At 41.6% G+C, this 12,836-nt stretch overlaps 1 protein-coding gene across 2 annotated transcripts in view; it reads right to left on the bottom strand.

The window, feature by feature from the left end:
- Positions 1–6,610: 6,610 nt before the first annotated feature.
- The window catches only part of LOC135558346 (spondin-1-like), a 149,325-nt gene continuing 143,099 nt past the window's right edge, over positions 6,611–12,836 (bottom strand). For both annotated transcript variants that reach the window (XM_064992091.1, XM_064992099.1), the window contains exons 12-16: positions 11,910–12,080; positions 11,264–11,431; positions 10,858–11,022; positions 8,607–8,900; positions 6,611–7,807 (exon numbers count right to left, since the gene is read on the bottom strand). In XM_064992091.1, the coding sequence (XP_064848163.1) occupies positions 7,644–7,807; positions 8,607–8,900; positions 10,858–11,022; positions 11,264–11,431; positions 11,910–12,080 (962 nt within the window). In that variant the 3' untranslated portion in view covers positions 6,611–7,643. The remainder of the gene's footprint in view (positions 7,808–8,606; positions 8,901–10,857; positions 11,023–11,263; positions 11,432–11,909; positions 12,081–12,836) is intronic.

The raw sequence follows: 12,836 nt of genomic DNA, 5'->3' as shown, positions 1-12,836 counted from the left end.
GATGAGTTGGACCGCCTAGTGAAGGAAAAGCAGCCAACAAGTGCTCAGCATATGTGGGAACTCCTTCAAGGCTGTTGGAAAAGCATTCCAGGTGTAGCTGGTTGAGAGAATGCCAAGAGTGTGCAAAGCTGTCATCAAGGTAAAGGGTTTGAATAATCTCAAATATTAAATATATTTTCAGTTATTTAACACTTTTTTCCCTCAATCTGTTTGGGAGAATGCCAAGAGTGGCTACTTTGAAGAATCTCATTTTTTTTAAACCCTTTTTTGTTTACTACATGTGTATGTGTTATTTCATAGTTTTGATGTCTTCACTATTATTATACAATGTAGAAAATAGTATAAAAAAAAGAAAAAACGTGGAATGAGTAGGTGTAGCCAAACCTTTGACTAGTACTGTACATATACTTATCTATCTACAGTGCCTTGCACATGTTAACAATTTTGTTGCATTACAACCTGTAATTTAAATGGATTTTCAGTTGAATTTCATGTAATGGATATACATAAAATAAAATAAATTACTTGTTTAATTTAAAAAATATATATTAAAAAGGAAGTGGTGCATGTATATGTATTCACCCCCTTTGCTAGGAAGCCCCTAAATAAGGTGCAACCAATTACCTTCAGAAGTCAGATTGCACATAGATGGACTTTATTTAATTAAGCGTCACATGATCTGTCACACGATCTCAGTATATATATACACCTGTTTTGAAAGGCCCCAAAGTCTGCAACAGCACTAAGCAAGGGGCATCACCAAGCAAGCGGCACAATGAAGACCAAGGAGCTCTCCCCAGGCAAAGAGGACATTAATCAGAGAGGCAACGAAGAGACCAAAGATAACCCTGAAGGAGCTGCAAAGCTACACAACGGCGATTGGGGTATCTGTCCATAGGACCACTTTAAGCCGTACACTCCACAGACCTGACCTTTACGGAAGAGTGGCCAGACAAAAAGCCATTACTTAAATAAAAAAATAAGCAAACACGTTAGGTGTTTGCCAAAAGGCATGTGGGAGACTCCCCAAACATATGGAAGAAGGTACTCTGGTCAGATGAGACTAAAATTTATGGCCATCAAGGATAACGCTATGTCTGGTGCAAACCCAACACCTCTCATCACCCCGAGAACACTATCCCCACAGTGGAGCATGGTGATGGCAGCATCATGCTGTGGGGATGTTGTTCATCGGCAGGGACTGGGAAACTGGTCAGAAATTAAGGAATGATAATTGGCACTAAATACAGGGAAGTTCTCGAGGGAAACCTGTTTGTCTTCCAGAGATTTGAGACTGGGACAGAGGTTCCAGAGGTTGACCCTAAGCAAACTGCTAAAGCAACACTTGAGTGGTTTAAGCGGAAACATGTAAATGTCTTGCAATGGCCTAGTCAAAGCCCAGACCTCAATCCAATTGACAATCTGTGGTATGACTTAAATATTACTGTACACCACCAGAAACCATCCAACTTGAAGGAGCTGGAGCAGTTTTGCCTTGGGAATGGGCAAAAATCCCAGTGGCTAGATGTGCCAAATGTATAGAGACATACCCCGAGATACTTGCAGCTGTAATTGCTGCAAAAGGTGGCTCTACAAATTATTGACTTGGGGGGTTGAATAGTTATGCATGCTCAGATTTTCTGTTTTTTTTTGTCTTATTTCTTGCCTGTTTCACAATAAAAAAAAATATTTTAATCTTCAAATAAATGAAATGATACAAACCCCCCAAAATCAATTTTAATTATAGGTTGTAAGGCAACAAAATAAGAAAAATGCCATCTATCTTATTGATCTATCTATCATATACCTGTATATGCAGGCCAAACCATTACAATCTTATTGTTTGAGTTATAACTTAAATGTAAATGTAAATGTAGTGTTGGGCTGTTGAGATAAGAGAGGTGAGCCAGCAGAGTGTGAAGATATGTATAAGTGTGGGGAGAAGCTGTAAGGCAGAAATCCTAGAGCCACATAACAACCACTCTTTATCTAAATGCAGCAGAGCAGATGGATGAATGTTAGAGTGTGGGAGAGAGGAGGAATGGGTGTGAGTGTCTGTACTCTTGCCATGACTGTATGTGGGTTTCTAGTTTGTGTGTGTGTGTGTGTGTGTGTGTGTGTTTGTGTGAGAGAGAGAGCAGGAGGTGTCACACCACGGGGGGAAGAATCCAACACACCAACATATGGATACACCCTCAGGCTAACAGATACACTTCTTCAGGCTTGACCACCCACCTGTTGGGTTTTCTCTTGTCCAACAAGATATGAAATATTCTATATTTGTGGACTTCACGGACCTCCACTTTGTTGATATCATGGCTGACAGAAAGAGTGAGAGACAAACAAATATTGAGTGGAGAGGAAACAACTCATTAGATTTGATTGAGGCATGAGGGAGAGAAAAGGATCGTTTGGGTTTAGGTTACGCCAGCCATTTGTTATGTCTAACGATCTTCTTTATTATTTAATACATTATTAAACACTTATTATTTCTGAATTCATCCATTCCTCTAGCTTTAATTAAACAATGACCCGCGGCTACCAAGCCAACCGCCACATTGTTTGGGATCCTTTGGCATTGCTGTAGAACAGCAGTCAATTTCTGATTAGTGCGTGGTGAATTCCTGTGAAATGTGTTTCCCAAGCAACACCAAGATAACATGATAGGGAATTTGTTTTCTGCTATCGCCAGGATGGGGTTTTCTTTTCTCTTTCTGCAATGGGGGAAGAAAGACAGTAAATAAAATGGAAATGTATATACAAATGTAGACAAGACTAAACAAACTATCCATAGTAAATTATAAATTATACTCAACCATGATATTGACTGACTGAGCCTCTGTATGACACCTGCCAGCAGAGACAATTGCATAATATATACATGTAATATGCTGGGCCAGAGAACATGGATAAACAAAACCATGAATAAGTAAATGTGAAAGTCACCCAGTAAAATGCTACTTGAGTCTCAAAGTATTTGGTAAGTATATACTTAAAAGTATCAAAAGTAAAAATATCAAATGTAAATGTAAAAGTGAAAATATACCTAAGTTTGAAAAGTAAAGCGTTTGTGTTTAGTGAGTCCACCAGATCAGAGGCAGTAGTATTGACCAGAGATGTTCTCTTGATAAGTGCTTGAATTGGACCATTTACCTGTCCTGCTAAGCATTCAAAATGTACTTTTGGGTGTCAGGGAAAATGTATGGAGTAGAAAATACACCATTTTCTTTAGGAATTTAGTGGATTAAAAGTAAAAGTTCTCAAAAATATGAATAGTAAAGTAAAGTACAGATAACAAAAAAACTTCTTAAGTAGCACCTTAAATTATTTTTACTTAAGTACTTTACACCACTGGCATTAAATTATAACATCGCAGCTCAATGCCAGTTTAACGAGATGACCGACCTTGTTCTGCCATGCCACATATGCACCAATATTAATATGAACAGCCGTAGTCAGTCCTACCCACCGTCACCTCCCCTCCCTATACGAATTTATCACTGGCATGGAGCCCAATTGAGGTCTATACATTTGTGGAAAAGAGCTTCTGGATGTCTGGTCTTCATATTGATTTTTACTGGCCTGGTTTATGAAATGTTATTTCCTCTGACTCCTTGTCCAGACGGATAGAGAGACTGGCCAGGGAAGGAAGGAGCTGCTGTATTTCCCAATGCAGTTTGAAAATTGAAAATCAAGTTATTGTTATGTTCTTCTCCTTTTCTTTCTTTCTCTTTCGTCTTGCAGTCTGTCAGCAGTCTGTCAGAAACTGGGATGATTTGAGTGTCAGGCACATCACAGGGCAATTATCTCAGAGACACATCTATCCTTTTAGCCACGCTAGACTGAGATGTGTAGGTGGTTAACCCTTTCCATGCCCTGCTTCTGCAGCTCAAGCCATTCTGATCACTGCAGCTAAAAAGAGAATTCAGACACCCATTACATGAGAATGAAAGAAAATACACATTTGCCAAATGAGAGGGTGTAAGGTGCTATACTGTGAAATACCCATAATATTAGGTTTCCAGTCATTTGATATATTGGACCAGAGCTCATACAAGTACCCAATAAGAATAGCCATGTTTGGTCATAAATTAGTATTCACATTAATATTCACTGAAAGCATGCGACATTTGCATAATGCGATTGAACAAATTGGAATTCCATTGCTTATCTACTAGGTTCCGCTTTGTGTGGTAGTTAAATAAAATCACAGCTCCTATAGCAACAGTCATTTTTTTCAGCTCTAGGGCTTTTGACATTTTCTGACTGACTCCATATCAGGAATTGTACAAGAATGTGTACAAGCTCCATATGTACGAGCAGCCACCTGCTGTGTTTTAAAGCAAGTGTTGGGTTTATGTAGATTTGTTTTTGAGAAAGATAAAGAAAACAAATGCAGGACCGAAACACTTTATTACCTGAATCTCAATGTGCACAATAATGATTCAAATAACACCAAAGGTCCCCGGGGAAGATATGTATTTTATATTAAATGCCTCATAATGAATGTTTTAGATTACTCTGGGATGATATATCACCATAAGTCATCAATTACAGTACAGCATCATGATGTTAGGGCAGATTTACTATTTTGTTTCTCCCAGCTCCATTTCCACATGACAGTTTCAGTCTCTCTACTGTTAAACAATGTAAAACTATTCATGCCAACTTCACACTATGCACAGTCAATGCACATTTCAATGCAAAGGAACACAGAGGAATGTATAGAGTCTCACCATACATTATGCAGTGCCATTGCAGCACAAAAGAGGCTTTTCCTACTAGTGGCTTTATCAATGTTTATATCACAGAGCACTTAACATACCGAAGAAATACTTCTCATTGGACTCAAAGTTTTTCATCAGTCGACTTGAGATCTCACCAGCAGTAGCCTAAAGGCAGTATGTGATAGAGAGGAAGACATCACATCTATTTTGAGCCCACCTGTCCTGCCTTGTTGCCAACAGGGAGAGAAGGTGGAGAGAAGCCAGCAAGCCGGCCCTCTGTCAGAGAAGAGACAGTTCATGTTGACGGAGGCCTTATGGGTACTCTGGAACACTCCCACACAGTCGACCACTGCACTGCCCCCAGTCTGTGTGTGTAAAGCTGTAGCACCGCCCCTATTTACTGTGGGCAACGTTTCAAATAGGCCCGCAGTGGCGAGTCCTGGAGAGCTGCTTATGATCTGCAGTGAGTGGTTGCTGTGGCAACAGTGAATGCAAAAAACAACGCCTGATGAGGTCCGGGGGCAGCGCTTTGAGACGAGTCGCCGTGTGCTGCATTCTCACTCACACACACATGCAAACATGCACACACTCACACTCGCACACGCGCACACACATAACCAGCATCAACGATCTTATGCAACTCTTTATCTCACATCTCTCTTCTCCCATTTAGCCACTACCACCATGGATATTTAATGTATATTTCAGCAGATATCACCTTGACAATTCATGTTGGAAATCTCCCAAAGCTGCAGTGTGAACCAAATGTGTGGTTGTTATGGCATTGTGTATATCATTGTAAAGTGTGTTTGTGTTGCATTATTCACCTTTTCCCTCTGAATTCCACCACCCATAGGACACCATCATATCCCTCAGACTGTCAAAGGTCGAGTCAGACTAATTTGAATATGTTCCTCAAGATGGCCACCAGTGCATGACATCTCTGTTCAATCATTTCCCCTCTCTTTACTCTGCTTGGTTTAAGTGAAATACTACTTAATGGAGACACTAGTTGAAACCAAAGCATGTTGCTTTAATGAGCAAAGCTGGCAACTAACTGTCCATAATTGTGTCACTGTGAATATCTTTAGAAGATGAGCTCAGACTATGAGCAACCTGGGTGCATTCAGCAAGGCACATCGTTGTACAACTTTCAGATAGCATGTAGAAATATAGCATGTAGAACAAACATGCCTCTCTGACATGTAGAATAAGGAATCATATCAGCTCTACTCATGACATTTCTATCTACAGCGTTTCCTAATGTTTGGATACTGAACATGGCCCTCATGACTGTGTCGAGGTCCAAACGTTGATGGGATGAGGCACATGTCTCACTGTATGAGACTGATGTTGGATTTCCATACATTTCTGACAGAGTGAAGTGGCCTAATATGTGGACTTTTACACACACTCAGCACTAATCACAGTGTTGCCCGAAGGCAAAAAGATAGAAAACCCTCAACACTTCAAGGCTCAACACTAAATAGGTATCTTCTGCCACCGTCTGGTCAATGTGTGCATGTACTGCATCACCAGGAAGCGCACCCTTTTGCAGACCAGTGTTACTGTGCTGCTTATGCAGCTCCCTGCCTAGACACTCACATATCTCTGGTTATGGGTTGAGGAAAGGGGTCATGATAATCAAGTATGCTGTTACAGTACTATGTATGGCCAAAGTGTTTTGAAATATCACAGGCTTAGATGGCACCTACTGGTGTACTGACTCCACCTGTCAAACCAAATAGAACTCACTTCTAATCAGCTTATAGTCTCCATCTAGTGGCCAAGATTATGAAATGCATTGGTTTATGTATTGTTTGTAAACATTTACCTCAATTTAAATGGTATTCAAACAAAAATAAACATCCATATGACAATTTCTAACATTTACTTTTATTGTAAAGGTGATATATTCCAAAATATTAATATGTTAGAGGAGCAGAGGAAAAAGACACGTAAAGACACGTAAGAAACACCTACACAAGACTTGGGTAAGACTCTTGGGTGATATTGTTATCAAAAAATCCACAGCAAAAAAAATAAAAATGATCTTATAATAACAATGCACAAAATCATAGAGATTTCCGTTGCGGTGTGTCTACATGAACAGTAGTACAGCAGAGTAAAAAGTCATACAGGAGAGTTCTTGATCCTAGAAACACATTTTTTATCTGAAGGTTTATAAAATGCTGGAATGGCTGGGTAACTGTGCTTTAAATTCTGGGATTATACACTACCAAAGAGGATACTACAGGATATAGCCTAACAGTACTATCGCTTATTAAATCAATTGGTGTTTTCAACATTATCATTATTCAAGAATATTATACCACAACAAGTTTACAGTAATCTTGCAGAATAATTCTATATGTAACAGAGCTAGTTTATTGTACACACAGAGGGAAATCAGTCAGGTTCATCATAGGCTAGGCATTATTTGGGGAAGCCTAGCCTAGATCCTCTCTCAAAATGGCTGTTTATTTTAGGCTCGAGAAGAGACCAAGGGAATTCCTTCCTTCCTTCTTGTAAAATAACCCATAACCATTGACCTGGAAGGATGGGTCATTTCAGAATTTGCCAAACTCTTTCCAACCTCTGACTAGAGGTGTATACAGAACCAGTGTACCTTCCCCAATCTAGAATCTTCAGACTCAGCCCTGGATTAAACCAAGAGAGATTAAGGTCCGTGCCAGCCCTAAACAGAGTGCATTGGATCATTGAGTGACACTATGCCACCTAACGCTCCGTCCCATAACCAACTTGCCCATAGGCACAGATCTAGGATCAGTTTACAATCCCCAATCCTAACCTGAACTGTCAGAGGGGAAAACAACTGAGCTCACACCAGTGTTTATGGGCAACCTCCACCCACTCCGTACCCATCCCATCCCCGTCCTGCCCACCTTGGTCCATCTAGCAGGGGTACACGTTACACGCTCGGATCTCCTTCCTGTCCTTGCAGCTGGGGAGTTGGGTGCTCTTAAGCCTCTTTTTGGCTGTCATGAGCCGCTCCTGGATCCCCCCGCCACACAGTTTGGTACAGTCCGTCCAGCTGGACCACGGCCTCATCTTACAGCCTGATGAGAAGGAGAGAGAGAGAGTTTATACATTTTCATTGAAAATTGTTCCATGTTAAAGAATAGCAATGATCATATTGAAGATACTGACTATCAAAACTGACTGTGATTTAGTTTTCTATTAGTACATTTACATGCACACTAATGCAATATGCACACTAATGCAATATGCACACATATGCAATATTAAACTGATTATGGCAGTTGGCAGAATATTCAATAGTCATGTAAACAAATTCCTCTGCTCATCTTAATCGGGGTAAGGTCAAAAGAAATAAGTCATTATTAGGACATGTAAACACCTTAATCGGTGTGCCAGCGGTGTATTTGACCTGTGAATGTGATAGCACCAGCCGAGTGCCTCCCTCGAGTAAAGTGTGTTCGGAACAACTGAATGTACATGTCTTAGAAGTAGTTTTCTCATACAAACTTTATATGTCCCAACTCAGAATCAAATATGCTTCTCACAAATAACATGTTCGCCGTGGTAGAACTTTTTTAAATGTATTTTTTTTTTACATTTATCAGAGTGCCATCAGGGAGCCTGATTTCAGATGTGTCCATGTAAACAGAGTTATTAGGGAAATCATTCTTCTTGCATTGCATGTAAACATTTTAATCAAACTATTATATTTATATATAATATTATATATATGCATGTATCCACACTCTATAATTTAGCTTGCTATAATATGTGATGACAGTGATGATGATTACATAGTCGATGATGATGCAAATGATAATGACTATAACACTGCTGCTAACAATGGTTATGGTGGTGATAATGAGTCCCACCAACCTGGGTGTTCAGCAGGTGACATGGTCTCCTCCCCCTGTGGACCCCCCTGTTTGCTCCTCCTCTTCTCCCTCGCCTCCTTGCGTCGTTTCTTCTCGTCGCTGATGGCCTGGCCCTGGCCATCATCGCGGTTACACTTCCTGATCTTACACTTCTTCCTCTGTACTGTCTCGGGACACGAGTCCCCTCCGAACTGGGGCTCCAGCTTCACTATGCGTGTCCTTATCATGTGACCTTTACCACAGGATTTGTTACACTCAGACCACTCCGTCCACTCTGACACCATACAGTCTGTCGCTGTACAAAGAGAGAGAGAGAGAGGGGGGAGTAAGAGAGACAGAAGAGAGGGGGGATGGGAGATAATGAAGAGGGGGATAGCATGGAGTAAGAAAGTTGAAGAGTTAATATGGGAAGAAAGCTTGTAGATACACCTCATGACTTTGCATTAGTGTTCCTTGTTCTAAACATAACACAATATGAATCCCCTGGAAACAGATTCTCTGACTTATGTCCATAACGGGAACATTCTTAAAGAACTGCAAGGATGATTAGGGCTGGGCAGAATAATACGGCCAGCTTTATCCCCTCACCAAGACTGAGGGAAGACCAGTTAACAAGCTTTTTCACCCTAATACAATGACATGTGTGCCGAAGTTAAAGCTGGTTATTTCTGCCTTTTAATCCCTTTCTTCACAATACAACCCTTAAATTAGCTCCCTCATTTTCTAGGGAACAGGAGAAAGGAGAGGAGAAAGATAGTATTTTCCTATGGTAATGTGTCTGCCAGTCCCGTACCTGACTAGAATATACAGTTGAAGTCGGAAATTTACATACACCTTAGCCAAATACATTTAAACTCAGTTATTCACATTCCTGACATTTAATCCAAGTATTAATTCCCTGTGGTAAATTAGGATCACCACAATATTATAAGAGTGTGAAATGTCAGAATAATAGTTGAGAGAATGATTTATTTCAGCTTTTATTTCTTTCATCAAATTCCCAGTGGGTCAGAAGTTTATATACACTCAATTAGTATTTGGTAGCATTGCCTTGAAATTGTTTTACTTGGGTCAAATGTTTTGGGTAGCCTTCCACAAGCTTCCCACTATAAGTTGGGTGAATTTTGGCCCATTCCTCCTGACAGAGCTGGTGTAACTGAGTTGGGTCTGTAGGCCTCCTTGCTCGCAAACACATTTTCAGTTCTGCCCACACATTTCCTATAGGATTGAGGTCAGTGTTTTCTGATGGTCACTCAAATACCTTGACTTTGTTGTCCATAGAACATTTTGCCACAACTTTGGAAGTATGCTTGGGGTCCTTGTCCATTGGAAGACCCATTTGTGACCAAGCTTTATCTTCCTGACTGATGTCTACAGATGCTGCTTCTATATATCCATGTAATTTTCCTACCTCATGATGACATATTTTGTGTGAAGTGTACCAGTCTCTCCTGCAGCAAAGCACCATCCACAACATGATGCTGCCACCCCCATGCTTCATGGATGGGATGATGTTCTTCGGCTTGCAAGCCTCCCCCTTTTTCCTCCAAATATAATGATGGTCATTATGGCCAAACAGTTCTATTTTTGTTTCATCAGACCAGAGGACTCCCAAAAGTACGATCTTTGTCCCCATGTGCAGTTGCAAACCGTAGTCTGGCTTTTTTTATGGCGGTTTTGGAGCAGTGGCTTCTTCCTTCCTGAGTGGACTTTCAGGTTATGTTGATATAGGACTGGTTTTTACTGTGGATATAGATACTCTGTGTATCTATATCCACAGTAAAAACCAGTCCTATATCCATCCTAGGTGTATGTAAACTTCCGACTTCAACTGTATATAACCGATTAAGTCAGGCTTAAATGTAAGAGCACATGGGCACTTCTGGGTTCTAATGGAGGAGCAGCTTGAGGAAGCTGTTCACTCTCATATAAACCAGCTAATAACCCACCAGGGTATTCTCATGATAACCCTATCTGGGAGAGTTTGGACTGGAGATGAGTCTATGGGCACCCCTAACGCAGATGTCAACCAGATGTGTACACCCTAACAAGCCACGTGTCTTTTAAGTGTGTATGCATTTGGATATGATAGGGAGAGTATTATAAGCAGATGGATGTTAGGTTGCACAATGAAGATACTAATCAGCATTATCATGAATTACACATGTGCAGTACTGTTTCAGTTGGTGTCCACACATGAATAAAGTAGGTTTGCTCCAGTGTATGTGTGTGTGTGTGTGTGTGTTCCTTACGACACTCTGGCAGCATGCACTTCTCCACCTGCTCCAGGTCCTCTGTACACTCTCCCAGCTCCACAGGAGACTTGAGCACGCGCTGCCTCGTCCGCATGCCCTTCCCACACGTCACACTGCAGTCACTCCAGTCAGACCACGGAGACAGCATACAGGGAATAGTGTCTGTGCACACACAGAATCAGTGTCACACACAGTGTCTATCTGATTTCATGTAGTTGGCATTTGTTGTGGTGTGTGTAAGTGTGCAGGTGTGTGTACAGATGAGCGTGTGTGTGCATGTGTATGTTTGTTTGTATAAGCCTGCTTATGCTTATCTGTGTGAGTGCGTGCGTGTGAGTATGTGCGTGTGTGAGTGCGTATGTGTATGTGTGAGTGCGTGTGTGTGAGTGTGTGTGTTACTCACGACACTCTGGCATCATGCACTTCTCCACCTCCAGCACCTCAGCACCACAGATGGAGCCGTCCGGGGGAGGCATCTTCACCATGCGTTCCCTTCTCTTCATACCCAGCCCACAGGTGGCACTGCAGGAGTCCCACTCACCCCACTCTGTCACCAGACAACTGTTGGGGGCTAAAAAGAGGGAGAGGGGGGATCAGACAGTTAAGAGGGGAAAAGGCGGAGAGGGGGAAGGGAAGAGGAGGAGCGAATAAGAAGGAGAGAGGGAAGAAGGGGTGTGGGTGTGGGAGAAGAAGAGAAGGAGAGTGGGTGTGTTCAATGGGAAAGACAGAACTTAATCCACATATGTAATACTTTGTCCTGTAATCAGGCATAATTATACATCATCCTAATAGTTTGAACAATACATTTGAATAATTTAGCAGATGCTCTTCCACTGTGAATTGATGCACACAATGAGCCTCATTTATCTACAGCATAGAAATACATAGATTTGTTTGTATGAAAAGTGCATACACAAATTAATCAAAAGTTTCCTATACCTCGGAAAATGTTTGTTCACCTGATTAAAAACTAAAACATTGGTAAATGCAGCAATGTTTGTGATAAATTACTTTGTGAACCATTTATTTTAGGGGTTAAAGCTACTCACTGCATTCCTCGTTCACAATACACTTCTCGTTCTCCTCAGTAGGCAAGGTACACACAGAGCCATCGTCAGGGAACTGCTTGACGTAGCGTTCCCTGGACCGCAGGCCCATCCCACATGACATGCTGCACGGAGACCAGGTGATCCACTCTGACATCGTGCAGGTGGACCCTTCTGAGAGGTCGGGGGCAAAGTGCAGAAGGTCACAGTCAGATATGGCATTTGAGTTGCATTCAGGATTTTAATGTCGTTACAGTGTTAGTAGCCACATCATACTTTACATAATCAACCAGTGTATAATGCATCTACATCATGGGACCTTCTGTTAGTTTCATTTATCATAATAAGACAGTAGGAGTCTATGAGCATCCATGTCAGCTCATGGCCATTACAAGAGCTTGTACCAGTATGCCTGTACCCACAGTGTTACCCAAGAGATTGTACCAGTACGCCTGTACCCACAGTGTTACCCAAAGCTTGTACCAGTACGCCTGTAGCCACAGTGTTACCCAAGAGCTTGTACCAGTACGTCTGTACCAACAGTGTTACCCAAAAGCTTGTAACAGTAGGGCCTGCACCCACAGTGTTACCCAAAAGCTTGTAACAGTACGCCTGCACCCACAGTGTTACCCAAAAGCTTGTAACAGTACACCTGCACCCACAGTGTTACCCAAGAGCTTGTACCAGTACGCCTGTACCCACAGTGTTACCCAAGAGCTTGTAACAGTACGCCTGTACCCACAGTGTTACCCAAGAGCTTGTACCAGTATGCCTGTACCCACAGTGTTACCCAAGAGCTTGTACCAGTATGCCTGTACCCACAGTGTTACCCAAGAGCTTGTACCAGTATGCCTGTACCCACAGTGTTACCCAAAAGCTTGTACCAGTACGCCTGTACCCACAGTGTTACCCAAAAGCAGTACGCCTGTA

The sequence above is a fragment of the Oncorhynchus masou genome, chromosome 2 (assembly GCF_036934945.1).
Source record: "Oncorhynchus masou masou isolate Uvic2021 chromosome 2, UVic_Omas_1.1, whole genome shotgun sequence".
Classification (NCBI taxonomy): domain Eukaryota; kingdom Metazoa; phylum Chordata; class Actinopteri; order Salmoniformes; family Salmonidae; genus Oncorhynchus; species Oncorhynchus masou.
This window is presented reverse-complemented; position numbering and strand designations above follow the sequence as displayed.